Source organism: Osmerus eperlanus, chromosome 5 (genome assembly GCF_963692335.1).
Source record: "Osmerus eperlanus chromosome 5, fOsmEpe2.1, whole genome shotgun sequence".
Lineage (NCBI taxonomy): Eukaryota > Metazoa > Chordata > Actinopteri > Osmeriformes > Osmeridae > Osmerus > Osmerus eperlanus.
In genome coordinates this window covers 20,607,700-20,631,038 of record NC_085022.1, presented here as the reverse complement: position 1 = coordinate 20,631,038, position 23,339 = coordinate 20,607,700, and the positions used below count along the sequence as shown (strand labels likewise).

Below are 23,339 nucleotides of genomic sequence, written 5' to 3'. Positions count from 1 at the left end.
AGCGCGCGTCGCAACTACCCCTCGCCACCTCCCCTTCTGCTGTTTCAGCACCGCAACCAGGCTGTTAAGTAGGCTACTGAAGGCAAAATGCATTATCGCAATTCATCGTATGAGAGGCCACGTAAATACATTGAAAGGGGTGTGCGAATTAAGTTGCCTATTGCAACCATAAAATGGCCAAGGTTAGCACACTACCACGTATTGACAAATTAAAAAACAATCTGTGCTTATTTATAGAAAACTAAGAGCAGTGTTGACCTGACCAGCGACTAAATAACAGCAAGTGGTTGAACGAGATATTGAATTGAGATATTCAGAGTATGCTATTTTAATTTCAGTAAAATTGCACCCCAAAAAATTGGGTCAATCATGGGTTTTGTATATAGATGGGTTGGAAATTGTGTTTACCATATAACCTGTAAAGTTACAAGCACCACAAGCAGAGAACCACCTTCATATCAACTAATCAAGAAGTGAGGCCCCACGCACTACGGTCTACATGTAGGCTACGGAACTATTGCACAACACAATCAAACAGTCCTTTGTTATGTGACCTATATAGCCTAGTTACAAAATGATGACCGCATGTTGTATTATTTTTGTAAGATTTAATAGTCCTGAAATAAACGTAAATGTACCTACTCAACTAATCAATGTAGATTCCAGCTGATAAGTGTATAATTACACCCCTCTTTGAAGTACGTGACCTATCAGGAACAGCAGTTAGTCAATTCCATTTTCTCCTGTTCTGCCCCGTTGCTATGGGGATAACCATATATTGGACTGATTGTAAAGAACATAGTCTTGACATGCTGTCATATGACTAACGTATGTAATATGCAGGACAAGGAGCATCCAAAAACCGTCAATCCAGCTCATTTGTAATGTACATTCACGTAACGTATGTAATGTTAATACTGTCTGTGAATTGATCCAGTGACTACTCTAGACGTGTTTGTGCTACTGGTACAGCACGCTTTCTCCAACTCCCAAGCCTTCTGCTGGCATAAAACAATCTAATCTAAGAGGTTCAGCGAGTGTCTATCTCCTCTGTCATTTTCTCAGCAAAGTGTTTAGAGTGTGATGAAGCTCTATAATTACTCAGTTAGTGGACTCAAACAGTCCACCCTTCACCAACACCACATTATGCACACTGTCATGTAAATAGGCAGTTCCTGAAAGGCGGTTGGAAGGAGATAAAAGAGCCAAGAACGACATACTTGGTAATTGGTTTGTTTTGCATCCTGATATTTAGTTGTTCATTGTATCCTGTACAAAGAAAATAGTGATGAGTCGATGGTTCACGATATATCAGCAGACTCCACCATAGGACACAAAATGCGATACACAAAGTCAATTAGTTTCAGCCGAGCAATCAGAGAGGCCGACGAACGGACTTTGAACACAAACGCTGTGATGCTGAAGATCCCTGACAACGTGTCTGATGTTGTCAGCGAACTCATTACGCGCAAGGATACAGGACAGTACGTCTGGACGCGCTTACATGCTGTGAAGTACACAGTAGCCTACTCTCTACTGGTTGTTACATACAAGCACTGGAACACAAACAGTTAAGGCTTTATGATTTATCATTATTTTGTTCTGTTCCCATAAAGTCATTGTGTGTCTCCTTTCGAGGCATGTGGAGTTTAGGTACGCCCTGATACTTCTAGTCAGCACATATCAGCTGATGAACTGGAGACTTGTGATCCACTGACCAGGCTAAGTCCTGAGGCAAAGTATTAGGCCAGAGAAACAGATGGGGGACTTCACTCTCATTCCACACAAGATTAACATGTCTGATTTTATTTTTCCGATTTTCTCACATAAGTAATGAACAAGAGATGAAAATGATCTCTTTGTGGGAAGGGAGGGGATGTTATGACCTAAATGAGAATAAAAGTATTCTGGAGACTCAAGAGGATGTGAGATGGCAGGAAGAATGCTGTGAATGCAGATTAATCCTGGGTTGTGTTGAGAACACCGGATCTCTGGTGGCCCATTAGAAGTCACAGATCTTCTGGGCTAATCTGGGCATCGAGGTTTGTTGATGTCCACGTTCCTGTAATAAAACTAACTTTTAGTAGACAATGCAAAATTCCCTGTTTAGCTAAATGATCACTTTGGCATTATACAATGGCCCTTTCAGGAAAACACGATAAATAAGGAAGCTAAGCCTCACTTTCAAAAGAACAATACATCTCTTTTCACGGTATTCAGTCTGAATACACTGTTCACTGTACTCTAGAGCACGTGCTGAGATTACGTTTTTTTTTTGGGGGGGGGGGGGGGGGTTATGGCAGTAGGATTCAACAACATCTACAGTGCGTTGTTGCCATGGCAAAGCGAGATGTTTTGAATGTCTGTTGAGCTTGCAGAACTAGCATTTGACACATTTACATTAATTTACACTCACGTCACACTTATTCATGAAAATATAATTAAGTTGGATGAACAAACACACAGAGACTTTGGTACCACAGAAATCAAAGTCTTGTAATTCAATGTATTCACATTACACAACATCCAAATTTTTCAGTTTGTGACAACTTCTACTGATCTCAAAACATATTCACTGTATACATAATACCAATAGGCACTTCCAGTAATTTCTGGCAATATAGTAGCTACAGTATAGTGTCTAAATTACAAAATGGTAAAAATAAATAATGTATATCTAAAAGAGTTTTTGTAGTTTTAATATTTCTTTACTGTACAGCATATATATTGTACAAAATGGAGCGTCAACCGGCAAGGAAAATGAATAATTGTACTTAACAAATACTGTGTATTCTGACGTAGTCTTCCTTGTGTAAATATTGCTACATGTGGTAAGTGCAAGGTACTAGTGAGAAGAAAACAATTAATTATTTAATCATGTGTCAACTATATAAAAATACAAGTCTCATTTTTTGTTTACAGAACTGTAAAGCTTGTTTGGTTCTCATTGTAAATGATAACACGTGTCAAGAACTATGGAAAACAAATAAGGAGCAATTAAGACAAACAGTACAATATCATTTTTTTTTAATTGAATGGTGGGTGTAAGAATGGATAATTCTGTAATTTCGAAACAAAGTAAGCTCAGAGATCAAGAAACCACGATACTAAAAATGAGTAATGGACAGACATGAACTCAAATTAATCTGAGATTGACTTTTCTAACGTCTCGTAGCAGTTGCCAGTGTGCACAGCCAATCTGGTGGCCATGCACAGTGAAGATCAAAGAAGAGACTGGTGAACATGCTCGGTGAATAACAATGACCACCTGAGAGACATCATGACAGGGGTGGAATTAGAGGAGCGCGCGTCTAGGAGCAACATTTAGCGGTACAGCACTTAACCCTTCCCCTCCTCCCCTTGGTATTATAGCACGATGTAACACATGGGTTCATTTGACCAAACTGAAGAAGAATCACAGTTTGGAGGGAAGCACTGCAAAGCATTCAAAACAATGAACACCTAAATATAACAATCTAGTACTGATAGAGGTTGACACAGTGTTCTGAATAAACACACACTCTAAGCGTGCACGCACGCACACACACACACACACACACAACATTCACAACCCAGGATAGCATTTCATACACCCATGTGTGGCACAACATGCATTAGGAGATATAAATATGTCCAGACGAATGCTGGGGGAATTAGTTGAGTTCAATGACAAAATGAATCAATCAAACAAGCCTAATGTAAAAAGCATATTCTGTTGAGTTTATATACGAAAAACATATCTTTATCTTTTTAAACTATTTTGAAAATTTAAAAAATTACAATTGGACTGTCCTCACACAGATTCAAGTCACATATATGCTTTTAAAAGCATAATCTGTACAGCAGAATGGCATCTTTTATCTATGAGAATGTGATGCTGACATAGGTTGTTTTGAAGCTGTTTAACAAACTTAAACTGAAGAACAGTTGTTTAGGGAGAAAACAAACCCCAAGCAAAGCAACAACAAAAACAGACATGAGACAGTAACATTTACATCAAGTTGGATCTACTCTTGTGCATCCGATCTGATTCTAGTCAGGTGTTCTGAGGTTGTTCCAATCATCACGAACACACACACACACACACACACACACACACACACACATATATATATATATATATATATATATAAATAATGTGTGTGCTCTAATCCCTCTTGCCCCTGAGGCATGGTCTATTTAGAGTGGCACATAAAATTCTGTTCATTAATCTATTTAGAAGTTAAGTTGAAACGTGTGTTGGCATGTTGTATAGGAACTGCTGGGTGAAATAGACACTCTGTTCCATGTCAGAGTTGTACAGAGAGAGAGAGAGAGAGAGAGAGAGATACCTCTTCTTTATGAAGCTCAATGGGATCTCCTGATTGCTAAACATGGACATAAACATACATTTGTTGTTGTGTGTCATGGGAAATAGCCTGCTTGGTGAGTCTTTACTGATGGCATCATTAAGTGTGCTCGTGTGGTCTTTGGAACTTTGCCTTGGGGGTTTACTAAATCAAACTGCCACCATTGTGGCCTGATGGTAGAGTATGTGAGCTACTGTAAACACTGGGAGAATTTTTCTGTACCCTCAAAATTATTTCCACCTTTGGAGCCTCAAGAAAGAGTAAAGGAGACAATGCACTGCACACAAAGTCTAATCAAAATCAGAAATCTGAAATGTGTGTCTATGTTTCCGTTTCCACATGTGCTACGCTTTAGCATGTAATTCGCTTATCAGATGTTACAGGGGTGGAAGAATCCCATGATAGAGGATTGAGTAGAGGGAGAAATATCATGTGACTTCATGTAGGCCTAATCACGTTACCCTGTTCTCACTACTGAGAGGATTCACGTTCGCATGAGTCATGCCATCTCACGCCTAGTGCAGAATTCTAGAAGCCTCTGTAGCCTTCTCTACATCATTCTTAAAACCTGGCCCCAGGCCAGCAAGTATACTGGCCAATACTGCGTCTAATCCCATTCAACAATTATTTCAGAAGAATTATTTATCAAATTTTTCTTGAGATTGCAAAAAATAGTTAGTACGCTAACAGTGTGATGGTATGCTAGCATCCAATATTCTATCAAGTTCCTTGTAGACTACCTGTTGAAGAAATTAACTTTTTGTTTTCACTTAAAGATTGCAATGCTTTGCTATCGCTTCCAAACCGTAGGCTACTAGTAAATCCACATATCAATACAGCGATAAACAGTGACACATTAGCTGAGCACGTCACATTGACTGCAGTCCGGCACATCACCTGCCGGGTCCGATGATGTCACGGTTGGTCTACCTGAAAGGCTCCGCGAGGAGCGAAGAGCACTGTCCATAGCAACGTGACAGGCAGGAGTCAAAGGACACCTATCGCAGAAGGTATGCACTTGTTGCTTACCCATTCACCATAATAATGTTTCGGTTGTGAACGACCCCGTTCACCATTGATAAAGCTATATCTGTTTTTAGGATATTTTCACAACAACCTCAAATATGGGAAAGAGCTATGGTATAGAAGTTATAAATTAAATTAAAGATGGCATAGGCCTACTGTGCTTTCAGGAAGAGTTGGGAAACACATAATCAGGTCTCTAATGAGACAAATTATACCCTTTGTAGGCAAAAAATGAAGAGGAAAAAAACCTGGTGACACATAATACAAAAGTCTCTCTTTTTTGGCCATTTGCGAGAGAGAACTGTGGTGTCCGATTGAAGACAATACCGTTTCGTCTGTCGTCTGAGTGCTGAAGATTGTGGGGGCAATGCGAACACGTGCATATGTGATGGCAAACAGAGATGGAGAGAGCTGATGGCCTGCTGATTGTTTACAGGCAATATACATATGACCAGCTTCACTGTGGATGGTGGAAAACAAAGATATTCCTATTCTTCATTTGTCATCTCTCCAGTTTTACTGGTTCACAGATGATCCACAGACGAAAAAGCGAAACAGTAGAAGATCCTATATCAAAACTGGGGAGGAAAGACTAACGACAGAACACAACTAGACTTTGAACGTGATGTCGAAATATAATTGCATTTAGAAAATATTTCTTAAGATATAAACTGGTAGCAGTCTCTACAGTCTTTGTTTACACAACGGACCGGTGTCTTTGATGGCCGTTCTCAAGCCGGTCTTGACAGTAGTAAATGAGTCTATTGTTCTGTGATCCCTTACGCTTTACATACATGTGTGATCCTGTATTGCAATATGGAAAGTTCCTCCAGAGAACCATGAGGGTTCTCTGCACCCGATTACTCAGGTTTCATGTGTAAAACCCAAGTAATGTCCCCCCCACCCTGTTTTCTTTTTATAGGCACAAATTTCCCCCCCCAACTTCTACAGTGTTGTGTCTTAGTGATGTGCTGGCAACAAATAAATCAGGAGTCTGTTTATAGGACTGAAGAACAAAATAAATTCACGTTCTGGCTCTGAGACGCCACGTATCCCATGAGCTTTCTCACTCCAGGTCCCCTTCTACTTCCTCTGCTGTTTCAGAGTCTTCCTGTGGAGGGAGGGGCCAATCTGCCTCCTCTTCAGGCTCCTCCCCTTCCACCAGCTCCTCTTTGCTCCCTGGCTCCTCCTCTTCCTCATGGGTGGCCAGGATTGGCTCAGCTACATTGTTTAAGCGCGCAGACTCCGCCCCCTGGCCTTGTTTCTGAGCCTCTTCCGCGATCACTTTCTTCCACATCTCGTGGTTCTCCATCAGGTGCTGGGTGATCTGACAGAACGCTTTCCTCCTCTTCTTGGGGCTCGGTTTTTCTAGGATGTTTCAAAAGAGCAGATGATGAGTCACAAAACAACGTGGCGTCAGTCAACTGTCAGTCAACTGGACAGCAAACAGGATTTGAAACATCTACAAAATGTGTATTGTGTTTTTTTTCTTTCAGTTCCACTTACGCGAAGCTTCAGAGCTGGTGGAGGCGTCCTCCTCTGCCGTGTCTTCCTCCTCTTCCTCCTCCTCCTCCTCTTCCTCCACCTCGTTCTCCGCCATGTCTGCCTCTACACCTTTTGGATTGGGCTCCACCCAGCGCCCGGGTATGAGGGCGGCGGAGTCGTAGGAGTTGCAGAGCGGCCCAACAATGTGTGTGATGAAGGACTCCTGGAGTTTGGCCAGCTGGGGTGCTGAGCGGTCCATGAAGGGGCTGATGGGAAGGCCTAGGCTGGACTCCTCATCCCCCTGTGGTGGCAGAAACACAGGAGGAGAGAGGCACGTGTGAAGCACACAAGAGCAGTGTTCACACACCTGGCTGACCAAGCGCAGGAGACCATGTCGGCAGAAAGGTCATTGTTCCAGACTGACGTCCTGATTTGCATGTGTCACTTTCGATGAATGGTTAAATAAATAAGTAAGTGTCCTGACGGAATTGCATTTGTAGTCCCACTGTTGTGTAGTGATAAGGCCTTGTGTACACATTCTGGACACAAAACTACAATGCTGGCAGTGTGGACTGTCTCGTTGGTTTGTTCCTCCTACACATTCCATGCACTACTTGGATAAAAAAGAAAATAAGTCAAGTGAATAGAAATACGAAACGTACATTTGCACAATGCAACAATTCTGATGCAACATCTTGTTCAAGTTCATATGAACTGTTGCTTATGTAACCACCCACCTCTTCCTGTACATGTGCAAACACACATATCGTACACACGCACCCTTAGAGTCGCTGCTTTGAAGTTGGAGTGTGTGCGTGCGTGTTTGTCTACATCGTCTGAACTGGATGTACGCGGATGGCAACCACAGCAAGATCCCCCGTTGTCACGGCAACAAGCCTGCCATGTGTCAGAGCATGTTCCATAGTGTGTGTGTGTGCATGAGCAGCACACAGGCAGGTGCTTCTCCCTCAAGGCACAAAGGAAACATGTGAACAGGAAGGACGGGTTCTGGGGTTCGATAGGATTTCTGTCTTGAGGGAGGGGGGGGGGGGAGACGACGACGACTACAAGGGTTCAAACAGCATTGCCAGACATCTCTCCTGTAACTCCCACCGCACAGGGCTAATTGGTATGGGCGCACAGGCCTGGGCTAGTGGTGAAGGTGTTTTTTCAATGGCTGTCAAAGCCGGTTAGTGTTTGTGTTTTATCATGAAACTCTTTTTAATTAATGACACACCACTCCTGTTTCACACATTACACTCGATTTCAGTGTGTTCCCCCTAAGGCGGGAAAACTCACATTCACGTGGACTATGATGCGTGTCCTTGGCGGAGGCAGTTTGAGTTTTCCTTCTAAGAGTGTGTTTGTGCGTGTGTTTTGGAAGAGCCCACACAGCGCCTCCAAAGTTAACAGTCCCTCAGGCTGCCTGTGTTTCAGCGGCGTACCTGAATGGCAGAGCCAGTTTCCTGGGTGTCCTGCTAGCGTCACACTGGCACATTGTTATTCAAGAGCCCTTGCTGTTGCTAGGCTCCTCAGCATCCCTCTCCTGAAACAGAGACTGGCTGGGCTGGGCTGCATGGAGCTGGGGCTAAGGCTAGGCTAGTCTGGGCTAGGTTGTGCTTTGGTTAAGTTGTGCTGTGCTGCCAGGGACTAAGTATAGGTAATGAACAAAGTGTATCCATGGAAAGGCAATATGGTGTGCTGTATTTGGCATTGGTTACAATTGTAATCAGTTATAGCACAAATAATCAATACATTTAATAATATTCACATTTATAATAGTTATAGGAAGGCTCACCAAATACCAGACAGACAGTTGCAGTCAAAAGATGAGAAAAACAACCATGCTCCCGTCAACACGAATAGACCTTGATCTTCTCTACATAGTGCACACAATCTAACCTCGAAAAATTGAGCCCCAGTGTTCTAGTGGTTGCTGATTGGTTGAGTTCACAGGGATTGGGGACCAATCCCTGCCCTGCTCCTCCACACACTCAGACTGCATGTAAACTGCATGTGGACGCAGGGAACAACCAGATAATGCCGCTTTAATGAAATCTCACATGGTGGAAATTTCACATGTAGGAAGGCCAACGGGGGACGTCTATAATGGGAGGCTGATTGTTCACGCCAGACCTTATGCATATTCCTTATCAGGGGATCATACAACATACGATGCGTCACGTGCCCTCTGGCGCGCCACCGTGACATTCGGAGAGCTATCTCTGGCTGAGTAATTGGATGGTGCAATATGTCAGGTTAGATTGAATGAAAAATGAATAAAGACTGAAAATGAAAATGAAAAAATGCTGGAGGTCAGACGCAGGCAGGAGTTGGTAATACTAGGTGGTAGATTCAGGGGACTAGGTGGTAGATACAGGGGACTAGGTGGTAGATTCAGGGGACTAGGTGGTAGATACAGGGGACTAGGTGGTAGATACAGGGGACTAGGTGGTAGATTCAGGGGACTAGGTGGTAGATTCAGGGGACTAGGTGGTAGATACAGGGGACTAGGTGGTAGATTCAGGGGACTAGGTGGTAGATTCAGGGGACTAGGTGGTAGATTCAGGGGACTAGGTGGTAGATACAGGGGACTAGGTGGTAGATACAGGGGACTAGGTGGTAGATTCAGGGGACTAGGTGGTAGATTCAGGGGAATAGGTGGTAGATTCAGGGGACTAGGTGGTAGATTCAGGGGACTAGGTGGTAGATACAGGGGACTAGGTGGTAGATTCAGGGGACTAGGTGGTAGATACAGGGGACTAGGTGGTAGATTCAGGGGACTAGGTGGTAGATTCAGGGGACTAGGTGGTAGATTCAGGGGACTAGGTGGTAGATACAGGGGACTAGGTGGTAGATTCAGGGGACTAGGTGGTAGATTCAGGGGACTAGGTGGTAGATACAGGGGACTAGGTTGTAGATTCAGGGGACTAGGTGGTAGATTCAGGGGACTAGGTGGTAGATTCAGGGGGCTTGAGTCTCTATGTGGTTAGTTATATAATGTTGTTCTCCGTTTGACCCTAATCACCACTGATCTTGTAGCTACAACTCTTTAGCCTCTTGAGAAATGCTTACAATCTCTCTGTTTCTCCATTCATGTGACTTTAAAAACAAATATACTGACAATCTGAAACTTTCTTTGGAGTTTCCTTACTCCAACCTGTGTGTGTGTGCGCAAGTGTCTGTGTGTGTGTGTGCAGAACACTACTCCATCTACTTGGATTTGTACAAATGAGATGCATAAGTTCCTATCTCTCATTTGGTTCACAAAGCTTTGGCAGCGAGGCAGCCACGTGGTTCAGGTGGCTGCCGTTCAAACAGCCTGGTCTCACCTGTTCGTAGAACTCATTGACGATGCCCTCCGTCCACTGCAGGTGGAGGTCCTTGCACTTCAGGGGCCCGTTGATGTCCGCTAGTTTGATGCACATCTGACAAACCAGCAGTCTGTCGTTCTCATTGGACCAATCGATGCCTGTAGCTGGGTCTTCCCCGACCTAGGGTGGAAAATACATCATCATATAGACTGTTGTCTGCTACATCGTCATCATGTTGTCGTGCTTGTGCATGTGACTTCTGAGTAAACTGACTGCTGTGCCATCCTAAACAATGCTTGAAGATTTAATGCTTGGCAAAGCATTGACATGCAACCCAACATAGCATCTGTCTACGTAGAATGTCTCCTTACTAATCCGGCAACTGCAGATCCTCCGGACAGAGCCATCAAAATATAGAAAGCTCCATGACTCATTCTGCTGCACTGCATTCTGATCTACACTCACTCTGTAGCTCAGAAATAATGACCTCAATTGCTTGCATAATTTTAACCCCCGCCCCCCCCCCCCTCCACCATTCAAATTAACTCCTTTCCCAAACATTTATGAATGAATTTGCTGTTTCTGGGTAAGATTAAGGATTTGCGGTGCAGGACAGTGTGCGAAATCTTACAGCCATAAAAATCTATTCTAATAACCAGGCTGACAGCGAGGCTCAAGAACTAATTCAATGGGCTTTTCAGAGAAAGCTAATTTGCTTCTAGGAAAAGCGAGCAAGGTGAAAGTGGAGAGCACAGTAGCACCAAACAGCATGTGAGGAACAATGTTGTTAGCTAGAGGGCAAGTCCAGTAATTGCCACACTGAATGGTAGAACGCAAGGCTATAAACCTTGGCAGTGGGGGGAAAAATCACAACGTGTCCGGCTTCCACCACAAAACACTCCATTCGATAGAGGATTTGTCAATTTTTCAAGGATTTATGTCACATGTAATTTCATTTAAAGCCATTCTACAGTCTAAAATGAGACTGTCAATAATTGAAACAAACACCATATACCACTACCTCAGCATCACAGGCCTAAACAAGACTTGCAATAGGCTGGGAAAACCAGGCCTCACACTGGGATGGTTCAACTCTACCTTGGCATTGAACTCAGCCAAGAAGTCAAAGTGCTTCTTCAGGTCGGTGGCCAGGATGGCCTCGATGACCAGGAAGCGGAAGCGTTTGAACTCCACGTGGTCCAGGTTGACCAGGAAGTTAAACTCAGGACGGGACATGAAGAGGTTCCAGGCAGAAGCGGCGTGGTGGTTCTCCAGAACTGAGCGGTCGTTATACAAAACAGCCTGCAGAAAAGTAGGGAGGGGAAGAGACAGGGAGAGAGAGGAAGAGAGAGGAAGAGAGAGCGAGAGAAAGGAAGAGAGAGGAAGAGAGAGGAAGAGAGAGGGAGAGAGACGGAGAGAGAGGGAGAGAGACGGAGAGAGAGGGAGAGAGAGGAAGAGAGGGAGAGAGAGGAAGAGAGAGGGAGAGAGAGGAAGAGAGGGAGAGAGAGGTAGAGAGAGGGAGAGAGAGAGAGAGAGAGAGAGAGAGAGAGAGAGAGAGAGAGAGAGAGAGAGAGAGAGAGAGAGGGAGAGAGAGGGAGAGAGAGGCCGGGGGGAGGCAAACAACAAGATTACATCAGGTGGATGGATTACAAAATTGATTTCTTCTCTAATGGAAATCAGACCTTGATAGAGTGGTACAGCAGAGTGACTGTGTATTACGTGCACAGCGATTTTGCGTGCGCAACAACGCTGTGAAGGAACTGTGGACAAACTGTAATTCTATCAGGAAAACAAATAGTTTGCTGTAATCAGAATGGGTTTAAGATTATCCCGAGGACAACAGCTTCACGTCATCTGTCAAGCTGATTATAGAGGTTCACCTGCAGGGCACTGCCACTGATGTGAGGGTCTTAAGCAGCGTGTTTGTGTGTCCGAGTGTGTGTGTGTGTTTACTCTACCTGCACATGTGTGTTTCTCTGTGTCAGTGTGTGTGTGTGTTTCTGTGTTAGAGGCTCCCCTACCTGTGGTGCGCTGGTTGCCACCAGGAAGGCGTTGGTCCTGCCGGGGTGGTCGTAGTCGTGCATGGCGGCCGCCACGTACAGCGCCATGAGCTCCAGCGCGGGGATGAGGCCCGACAGGCAACCGTAGCCGTCCTCCGACACGCTGTACGTCTTCGACACCAGGAAGCCCATGTGACTGTGTGTGATGCCACTGTCGGAGTCTAGGGAGGGGGGAGTGAGGCAGAAGGGTAGGAGGGGGGGTGGGGAGTGAGGCAGAAGGGTGGGAGGGGGTGGGGAGTGAGGCAGAAGGGTGGGTGGGGGGGGTGAGGCAGAAGGGTGGGAGGGGGTGGGGAGTGAGGCAGAAGGGTGGGTGGGGGGGGTGAGGCAGAAGGGTGGGTGGGGTGGGGAGTGAGGCAGAAGGATGGGAGGGGGTGGGGAGTGAGGCAGAAGGGTGGGTGGGGTGGGTTGTGAGGCAGAAGGGTGGGGGGGGGGGTGAGGCAGAGGGGTGGGAGGGGGGAGAGTGGGTGAGGAGTGGGTGTGAACACATTCAGAACTAGCCAGAGGGCCCCGGGCCCCGACCCCCCCCCCCCCCCCCCCTCACCCTCCACCACCACTAAACCTTGAACCACCAAATCCACTTATGCAGGATCAAAGAGAGGGGCTGCAATGGCATAAAGAATGAGGTTAAGAAAGAAATATGAGTTACGGGGGGATATTCTAATCTGGCGGAAATTTCCTGAAGAACTCATCATGGTGGTGCTGCAGTGTTGCGGCTGTACAGTTGGCCCCTGTCACATCTGAACAGCTCGGACTGTCGACCTTCACTGACACCTCTGCCCGCCTTGGATGGACTGAGACTGACATGTAGGTTTGCGGCCGACGAACTCTGTTCAGTGACGATCTTTAACAAATCTATTCATGCTGACCCATTTATTTAATCTTTGCGTTTGCAGATAACGGCGGCTCTATTGAAATCCTAGCTGCCATATTGTAATTAGTGAAGCGCACACGCACGCACACACACACACACACACACCTGAGTCGCTGGAGCCATGGTCATTGATGAGGCTGGGCAGGCCTGGCACAGGTTGGGTGGTGAGGTACCACACAGCATGGAGAACGTCTGTGGCATGGATCCTGTTGTGGTCTGAGAGAGACAACGTAAGGGCACAGCCTCTAGGGGGCACTGTTGTGCCTTGCATGCGTTTACTGTGCACTGAGATGTGAGGAGTCAGTGAAGACGAGGGGAAATCTAGTCACACTTCTCCCTCTAGTGGAGATATGTTAATATGAAATTTAACTGAACTTGAATGTGAATTTCAGAATGGGGGCATTTGTATCATTCATGAGGGAGTAAAGTAGCTGAAACATGGTTCTTACATGGAATATCTCTATAGCCGTTCTCAAGGGCATGGAAGTAGTTCATGAATTCTTGGACAGGGATCTTGAAGGTCTCAAACAGACCTGTGTCTTCAAAGAGCCTGTAAGAAACCTGACAAGCCAACAAGCTCCAGTTACCCATCCGATTATCACAATGCTTTGACTGACATACTGTGTAGCCAATGGGCTGGCTGCAGCCTCTGTTGGATTGGCTGGTCTCACCTGGCTGAGGATGCGGCCACACTTCCCATTGGTCTTCTCCATCAGGCTGAAGATGGGAAAGTTCCAGTTGTTGAGCTGAGTCATCATCGGCTCCAGGTCCTCCATTACCAACGGCTCTGGGGCCAGCAGGGGCTGATCCTGAGAACACAACACACACACACAAACCCACTAGCATTGTAAACAACACACACTAGCATTGTAAACAACACACACTAGCATTGTAAACAACACACTCTAGCATTGTAAACAACACACACTAGCATTGTAAACAACACACACTAGCATTGTAAACAACACACACTAGCATTGTAAATTTATACATTCTGCTTTTTTTTTCTTCAGTAAATTCTGTGTTTGTGTTAACTTACATGGCAATAAAAAACAATTCAGATTCAGATTCTAAACAACAAACATACACACACACGCACGCACGCACACACGCACACACACACACACACACACTCTAGCATTGTAAACAACACACACTAGCATTGTTAACAACACACACTAGCATTGTAAACAACAAACACACACACATACACTAGCATTGTAAACAACACACACTAGCATTGTTAACAACACACACTAGCATTGTAAACAACAAACACACACACATACACTAGCATTGTAAACAACACATACACACTAGCATTATAAACCTAAGCAATACACTAAACAAAGAGAGATATAAGATAGAGAGAGAAAAATTGAGATTTTAAAAGAGATACAAAACAGACAGCGAGAGAGAGACAGAGCTGGGCGAGGTGTCAGACATGGAGCTATCTAGTGAGAGAGAATTCATTTGGACGTGTTCTTCATCTCTGCAATCTGTGTGTCGGCAGCAAATGTGACGTGCAGGGCTGTCATCAGAACGCAGAGATCAGTGAGGACCTTGTGAGACGTGCAGGGATGAGAGACGGGGGTGGAGGTACCTCCACCCTCTCCTCACCTTCACCCTCTCCTCACCCCCACCCTCTCCTCACCTCAGGGGGCATCATGGGATGCAGGAGGACCCCCTGCCCGGGGGCTTTGCCTCCCTCCGCGTATTCCTCCGTCTGCGCTACGTCACTGCTGTCACTGTTGTTGGCCTCGTGGGTGCTGTCATAGTCGGACGACGCCGTCACCTGGTCCTCTGCCGGGCGGAGAGGGAGGTTGGGGGGGGCAGGATGTTAAGATGGAGATTGATATTCACACACATGTTCCTGCTCCACCCCCTCCACCCCCATCCCTCCCCCACCACCACCACCACACACGTTCTAACATAGCTGGATGAAGTAAGGTTGAAAAGGATGTAGTAACGGTATACAGTAGGGGTGGGGGGGGAAAATCGATTCACGTTTCAGTCTTTTAGCGAATCACATCGATTCACAAATGTAAAAAAAAAAAAAGCATTGGGGATTAAAAATAGCCGATTTTTAATCGATTTGTGACCCCAATAATTGATTCAAATCGTGAGGTACCAAAAGATTCCCACCCCTAGTATATAGTATAAGTGAGCAGCGTATGAAAGTTTACCTGTCCGGTGAATCCTGTCCCCTTTGTCTATGGATCCTTCTCCATGGGTGAGCTTGATGTAAGGTCTGCCACAGCTGGGGGGACAACAAGAAATCTCACATCGTGACCCTCATCTGCACTCTGTAAATATTTCATTCAGAAATGTTTATCTGTTAAAGACAAGGTTGTGCATGTTAAAATATTCCCAAAAGTTACAACTTACAGTAGCCACTTACAGAATCAAAGGTTTAAAAAAACCAAAATGTTTTCACTCATGTACTACAACCATCTGGAGCTCATTTCTCACAATGCATCATTTAATAGCATGAAGCAACAAGGCTAACAGTCTGACTCAAGGTTTTCTGCTCAGCACTCCTTGACCTACATGCCATTTGGATTTAATAAATATATGAAAATAGCTGTGATGAAACATAAGGTATGGACTGTAGGGACATGCATGCACATTTACAAATGCTATTGTTTGGAATACCAAATATATCTAATATATAGAAAAGACAACTGTAGTTTTGTTGTGAAAAATGAAACCTCAGAACGATCCATTATCGTGGGCAAATGCTGTTGAATTCATTCTTTACGGTAGTAGAGTACTTCGCTAATAGTTTCTCTTCGAAGTGGAAAATAATGGAGAAACTCCCACTGCATCTGACACTCTGGGTGTCAGATGCAGTGGGATGCATCAAAGTGTACCCCCAGCAAGAAACCTCTCCTTCGGCTGGAGGAAGATGTGGCAGCCCCAGATCAAAACCTATTCCCAAGTCACGTAAGCAGGACTTTAGAGGAAGATGAGAGGCACTTTGAGCCACAGGGACATGGTTTACCAAATGTTTCATCACGCACTGAAATCTCCTTCATCACCCTCCTCCCAGCATCACTAGATGCCCTCTGTCTCTCTGTCTCTCTGTCTCTCTGTCTGTCTCTCTCTCTCTCTCTGTCTCTGTCTCTCTGTCTCTCTGTCTCTCTGTCTCTCTGTCTCTATGTCTGTCTGTCTCTGTCTGTCTCTCTCTCTCTGTCTCTCTCTGTCTCTCTCTGTCTCTCTCTGTCTCTCTCTGTCTCTCTCTGTCTCTCTCTGTCTCTCTCTGTCTCTCTGTCTGTCTCTCTGTCTCTCTGTCTGTCTCTGTCTGTCTCTCTCTCTCTCTCTCTCTCTCTCTCTCTCTCTGTCTCTCTGTATGTCTCTGTCTGTCTCTCTGTCTCTCTCTCTCTGTCTCTCTGTCTCTCTCTGTCTCTCTCTCTGTCTCTCTCTCTGTCTCTCTCTCTGTCTCTCTCTCTGTCTCTCTCTCTGTCTCTCTCTCTGTCTCTCTCTGTCTCCACACCAATATGAACAGGAAAACTTTCAGAAATGCACGTTGAAACGCACGCAATCAACATACGCGCAGACCCTTGAAAACAGAGCGCAAGCATTTGTTTGCAGTCTATAGTCTCTAGCAAGTCATTGAGAATAATACATTTCACAGCATCTATGTTTGATGTTTGTCTCGTTGGCAGAGGTTGTCAAATGCTCTTTATAGGTGTCTTACTGGGCTGTCCACGCAGTAAACAGATCCTACAAAGATGCCAGAGGAAAATGATTCATTAAGACGCTTTACGAACGCGCTTATTAACACAGACGCAGAGGCTTTTCAACATAAACAACAACAGAATAAACCAGAACCATTCTGTTGCATTCAACAACTTTAATGGACTAATTAAACATGTCTGAAACGGGTCTGGAATCCTTCTCCTTCCATATTAACGCTACGACTGAGTTTCGACAGACCATCACTGCGCTAATTCAACCGTTGTTCTGCAAATGGAAGTCGACGGCCAAGGAGTTGTTGGCACCTGTCAGTATGCTCGTCAATACATCCATACATCATCCAGCATGTCATCTTATTACTTTCTGTTTACTTGCTCAGCTTCAGAACAGCACTGAACACACCTGCTCCAAAAGCTCCCATCGTTCACGGAAAAAAGTATTCAGCTAATAAAAGTTATCTTGAGAGCATCAGCTGACAGCAGTCTGCCCAGCTGTTCTCAACCTCAGCCATCTCATGTTCTCCTCCAGAACCGTTAGGCCCGTAGATGGTTCCAATTAAAATACCTCATCCCAAATGTAGTAGAACCTGCTAGCCAGTGCAGGAAACGCCCGCTGTTCAAGCGTGGTGTCACAGACGGCACAAAGGACTGCAGTGTGTCTATCTCGTTGGGATCAATTGGTTCTTGTGCCGTTTGGAACCGCACCCACCTCAAGCCCTTAATGAATCGTGGGTCCTTCAACAAAGAGCGTTGTGTTGTGTTAGCGTGGCCCAGTCAGGGCAGCATGTGTAATGCTTAGCAGGTGTGGAATATAAAATAAGTTTGATAGTCTGGCCGGGGGAACAGTACGTACATTATTGTCATGGAGGGGGGGGGGGGGGGGAGGGGGGGAGGGGCACACGCTTTTAGCTTTTTTGCTTTTAGTGAAAGTTGAAGAACTGGATGGTGGGCTGTTCTGCCCACTCAGTAGAAAGAGTGGAGGGGGGAAACCTGAGCCAGCAGTGACGTGGGTTCAGGAGCAAAACCAGCTCGGTTTCAAAGGGCCTCTGTCAGAACAAGGGCTTTCAGCTGGAGATCAAAACACACACACTTGACTTGAACTCTCCTCAACCCAAGGAAGGCGAGGCATTCCTGTGTATTATCATCCAGTACCCACCCGTGTACACGTTCCCCCCACACCAAGCAGGTTTGAAACAGTTGGTTTACGAGGTGTGTATATCTCTTTAAAAGCGTATGATAGGGTAATGGGAAGAGAAACATGTTCTTCTCTCACTCCCAGTCCTCTCGTACTCACACGCTCTCACTCCCAGTCCTCTTGTACTCACACGCTCTCACTCCCAGTCCTCTCGTACTCACACGCTCTCACTCCCAGTCCTCTTGTACTCACACGCTCTCACTCCCAGTCCTCTCGTACTCACACGCTCTCACGCACAAGCTTTCTGGCATCCCGTCATACGCGTCTAAATCAGGGCCGTTATCCACACAGGAAATATAAATTGCTATGTTGTGCGTAAATTCTCACAAGTTCCCCGGTTTTGCTTATCTTTGCATGCAGTAAAGCAACTTTTGGCATCCCCTGCCCTGTTCTTAGCTGTAGTTTGCCCTAGTGTTTAACTGTAAAACACTCTGCAGGTTGCTAGATTACCATTGGTCGGGAGCCCAAACGAACAGAACCCCATGCCACGATAAACAGTGGGTACCATTACATTCTGCTTCCAGTAATAGGCCTATGCTGGGCCCAGATGTGGGGGGATAACAGCACCCGGGACGCTGGGACTCGGGGGTCGTTGCCGCTGCAACCTGCCCGAGACAGCTCTGATAACCTGCCCGAGACAGCTCTGATAACCTGCCCGAGACAGCTCTGATAACCTGCCCGAGACCGCTCTGATAACCTGCCCCAGACTGCTCTGATAGCCTGCCCGAGACCGCTCTGATAACCTGCCCGAGACCGCTCTGATAACCTGCCCCAGACTGCTCTGATAGCCTGCCCGAGACCGCTCTGATAACCTGCCCAAGACCGCTCTGATAACCTGCCCCAGACCGCTCTGATAACCTGCCCCAGACCGCTCTGATAACCTGCCCCAGACAGCTCTGATGACCTGCCTCAGACCGCTCTGATGACCTGCCCCAGACCGCTCTGATAACCTGCCCCAGACCGCTCTGATAACCTGCCCCAGACCGCTCTGATAACCTGCCCCAGACCGCTCTGATAACCTGCCCACAGCTGGCACCATCCCTCCTGCGTTCCTGTACGTCACCAAAAGCTGACATGATGGAAAATCCAAAACTCCTAATGTCCTAATTAAGATTCTGCAGATCGGACTGCCGCTCAATGGAAGCCATGTGTTGGTTACTTCCCTTCCCCCCCAACCGCTCTCTAAAGTCTGGCCTCGGCGCCCCTGAACCTGGGAGGCTAGCAGAGCAGAGACATCTGCGCAGCATGAGGACGTGTCACAGTGGTTATCAGTCTAGCATGAGTGTGTGTCACAGTGGTTAGCAGTCTAGCATGAGTGTGTGTCACAGCGGTTATCAGTCTAGCATGAGGACGGGACACAGTGGTTATCAGTCTAGCATGAGTGTGTGTCACAGCGGTTATCAGTCTAGCATGAGTGTGTGTCACAGTGGTTATCAGTCTAGCATGAGTGTGTGTCACAGTGGTTATCAGTCTAGCATGAGTGTGTGTCACAACGGTTATCAGTCTAGCATGAGTGTGTGTCACAGCGGTTATCAGTCTAGCATGAGGACGTGTCACAGTGGTTATCAGTCTAGCATGAGTGTGTGTCACAGCGGTTATCAGTCTAGCAAGAGGATGTGTCACAGTGGTTATCAGTCTAGCATGAGTGTGTGTCACAGTGGTTATCAGTCTAGCATGAGTGTGTGTCACAGTGGTTATCAGTCTAGCATGAGTGTGTGTCACAGTGGTTATCAGTCTAGCATGAGTGTGTGTCACAGTGGTTATCAGTCTAGCATGAGTGTGTGTCACAGTGGTTATCAGTCTAGCATGAGTGTGTGTCACAGTGGTTATCAGTCTAGCATGAGGGTGTGTCACAGTGGTTATCAGTCTAGCATGAGGGTGTGTCACAGTGGTTATCAGTCTAGCATGAGGATGTGTCACAGTGGTTATCAGTCTGGTATTAAGGATGTGTCACAGTGGTTATCAGGTTAGCATGAGGGTGTGTCACTGTGGTTATCAGTCTAGCATGAGTGTGTGTCACAGTGGTTATCAGTCTAGCATGAGTGTGTGTCACAGTGGTTATCAGTCTAGCATGAGTGTGTGTCACAGTGGTTATCAGTCTAGCATGAGTGTGTGTCACAGTGGTTATCAGTCTAGCATGAGTGTGTGTCACAGTGGTTATCAGTCTAGCATGAGGGTGTGTCACAGTGGTTATCAGTCTAGCATGAGGATGTGTCACAGTGGTTATCAGTCTGGTATTAAGGATGTGTCACAGTGGTTATCAGGTTAGCATGAGGGTGTGTCACTGTGGTTATCAGTCTAGCATGAGTGTGTGTCACAGTGGTTATCAGTCTAGCATGAGTGTGTGTCACAGTGGTTATCAGTCTAGCATGAGTGTGTGTCACAGTGGTTATCAGTCTAGCATGAGTGTGTGTCACAGTGGTTATCAGTCTGGTATTAAGGATGTGTCACAGTGGTTATCAGGTTAGCATGAGGGTGTGTCACTGTGGTTATCAGTCTAGCATGAGTGTGTGTCACAGTGGTTATCAGTCTAGCATGAGTGTGTGTCACAGTGGTTATCAGTCTAGCATGAGTGTGTGTCACAGTGGTTATCAGTCTAGCATGAGTGTGTGTCACAGTGGTTATCAGTCTAGCATGAGTGTGTGTCACAGTGGTTATCAGTCTGGTATTAAGGATGTGTCACAGTGGTTATCAGGTTAGCATGAGGGTGTGTCACTGTGGTTATCAGTCTAGCATGAGTGTGTGTCACAGTGGTTATCAGTCTAGCATGAGTGTGTGTCACAGTGGTTATCAGTCTAGCATGAGTGTGTGTCACAGTGGTTATCAGTCTAGCATGAGTGTGTGTCACAGTGGTTATCAGTCTAGCATGAGTGTGTGTCACAGTGGTTATCAGTCTAGCATGAGTGTGTGTCACAGTGGTTATCAGTCTAGCATGAGTGTGTGTCACAGTGGTTATCAGTCTGGTATTAAGGATGTGTCACAGTGGTTATCAGGTTAGCATGAGGGTGTGTCACTGTGGTTATCAGTCTAGCATGAGTGTGTGTCACAGTGGTTATCAGTCTGGTATTAAGGATGTGTCACAGTGGTTATCAGTCTAGCATGAGTGTGTGTCACAGTGGTTATCAGTCTAGCATGAGTGTGTGTCACAGTGGTTATCAGTCTAGCATGAGTGTGTGTCACAGTGGTTATCAGTCTAGCATGAGTGTGTGTCACAGTGGTTATCAGTCTGGTATTAAGGATGTGTCACAGTGGTTATCAGGTTAGCATGAGGGTGTGTCACTGTGGTTATCAGTCTAGCATGAGTGTGTGTCACAGTGGTTATCAGTCTGGTATTAAGGATGTGTCACAGTGGTTATCAGTCTAGCATGAGTGTGTGTCACAGTGGTTATCAGTCTAGCATGAGTGTGTGTCACAGTGGTTATCAGTCTAGCATGAGTGTGTGTCACAGTGGTTATCAGTCTAGCATGAGTGTGTGTCACAGTGGTTATCAGTCTGGTATTAAGGATGTGTCACAGTGGTTATCAGGTTAGCATGAGGGTGTGTCACTGTGGTTATCAGTCTGGTATTAAGGATGTGTCACAGTGGTTATCAGGTTAGCATGAGGGTGTGTCACTGTGGTTATCTGCTCAGAGGGAGGATGTGACAGAGCGGTGATCACTTTAGGACCAGGGAGTGAGAGAGTGGTTCCAGGCTCCGCAGGACAGTGCTGCTCCCCAGAAGGACATTTCCCCACGTCCCCCCCCCCCCCACGTCCCCCCTCCCCCCCCCATGTTCCCCCACGTCCCCCCCCCCCCATGTTCCCCCACGTCCCCCCCCCCCCCCACGTCCCCCCCCCCCCCCCCATGTTCCCCCCCCCCCCCCCATGTTCCCCCACGTCCCCCCCCCCCCCCACGTCCCCCCTCCCCCCCCCATGTTCCCCCACGTCCCCCCTCCCCCCCCCTGTTCCCCCACGTCCCCCCCCCCCCCCCCACGTCCCCCCTCGCCCCCCCCCCCATGTCCCCCCTCCCCGGACCCACCAAGCCAGTGTTTGGAGATCCCTGTTAGTCCTCCTGTCGAGACACGCCGCTCCCTCCCTCCCACACAACAGGGAAGAGGCCCAGGTGTTTGTTTACCGTCGCGCCGCCACATGCGAGTCAGACGTCGTCCGCGCGTGGCGCCGGGCCCCCTGGCGACGGCCACCTGGCGACGGGCGGTCTGTGTAATGAACATGCGCCGTGTGCTCACACTGACTGAGCGTGTTATGACATCACCACGGCCTGTGCAAACACAACCAAACACGACAGGGAAAGCCCGACAGTTCGTCTGTACAGAAGCACACTCGCAAAACAAAGAGGAAATGGACGAAAATACCTCAAAGCGTCTCTCAAACGCAGAGCGAGCACGGCGGCGGTTGCCACAGTGAGCGGAGCCTCGTGGCTCCCAGCGCCGGCGTGTGTTGTGGCTAACCCATTAGGGCTTTTGTGTGCACTCTAACGTTGTGTGGACGCTACCTCAGCCAGCTCCATTAGCTCCAGTGGTAGGAGTTTTACCAGAAAGCCTGCTGCCCACAAACAGTGAAGAGCAGGTGAGCACTTTGGAGGATCCACCGGCTGGATGACAGACGGGCAGGAGCTCCTTAAGTGCTTTTACCAGGCGGCCTTTCCTCTCACCTGTGCGATGAGATTCTGCAGGGTGCTGCACTTCCTAAAAGGTGAGCAGTGAGTGCTTCATGCATACACAAATATGCCTGAAGTGTGCTTGCGTCTGCCCACGTTCGCACACACACACACACACACACACACAGGTATGTGGGCGCACACACACACACACACACAGGTACGTAGGCACACATGCACACACGCGCAAACACGCACAAACATACACACAAGCCCACACAAATGCACACACCCCCCCTAACACCCCCATCTACCGTACAACAACGTAGTGCGTTTTTTTATGCCACACAATGGCTGAGAAGGCTTTCTGTTATTCTAAACAATCAATAATTAAACCCGGGGGCCTCGGGGCACATTTCAACAGACTTTTATAAAGCTACACTTGCAAATAAAAACAGAGTCACGTTAACGTCAGCAACTCTGACACTCGTCCAGTCCTGCCCCTCCCCTCCCCTCCCCTCCCCTCCCCTCCCCTCCCCTCCCCGCACCACAGGCATCTCGGCTCTGACGTGCCTGGTGCATGCGATCCACCACAGCGGCCCTCGGCATGCCAGCCAGCATCTGTATTTACTGACAAACGCGAGCCTTCGTCAGAGAGGAGTTTCGTGTCCGTGTCATGAACGTGTGGTGGGGAAGAGAGATGATGGGAGGGGGGGGGGGGTGTAAGAAGAAGGCCCCCCCCACCT

The 23,339-nt window shown here is 46.9% G+C and overlaps 1 protein-coding gene across 2 annotated transcripts in view; it reads right to left on the bottom strand.

Annotated features, from left to right (window-relative positions):
• Positions 1 to 5,987: 5,987 nt before the first annotated feature.
• Positions 5,988 to 23,339, bottom strand: part of pde3a (phosphodiesterase 3A, cGMP-inhibited) — a 61,447-nt gene continuing 44,095 nt past the window's right edge. For both annotated transcript variants that reach the window (XM_062462556.1, XM_062462557.1), the window contains 10 exons: positions 15,292 to 15,365; positions 14,760 to 14,908; positions 13,777 to 13,914; positions 13,555 to 13,666; positions 13,211 to 13,321; positions 12,196 to 12,395; positions 11,273 to 11,476; positions 10,193 to 10,354; positions 6,882 to 7,161; positions 5,988 to 6,743 (listed from right to left, as the gene is read on the bottom strand). In XM_062462556.1, coding sequence (XP_062318540.1) covers positions 6,442 to 6,743; positions 6,882 to 7,161; positions 10,193 to 10,354; positions 11,273 to 11,476; positions 12,196 to 12,395; positions 13,211 to 13,321; positions 13,555 to 13,666; positions 13,777 to 13,914; positions 14,760 to 14,908; positions 15,292 to 15,365 — 1,732 coding nt within the window. In that variant the 3' untranslated portion in view covers positions 5,988 to 6,441. The remainder of the gene's footprint in view (positions 6,744 to 6,881; positions 7,162 to 10,192; positions 10,355 to 11,272; positions 11,477 to 12,195; positions 12,396 to 13,210; positions 13,322 to 13,554; positions 13,667 to 13,776; positions 13,915 to 14,759; positions 14,909 to 15,291; positions 15,366 to 23,339) is intronic.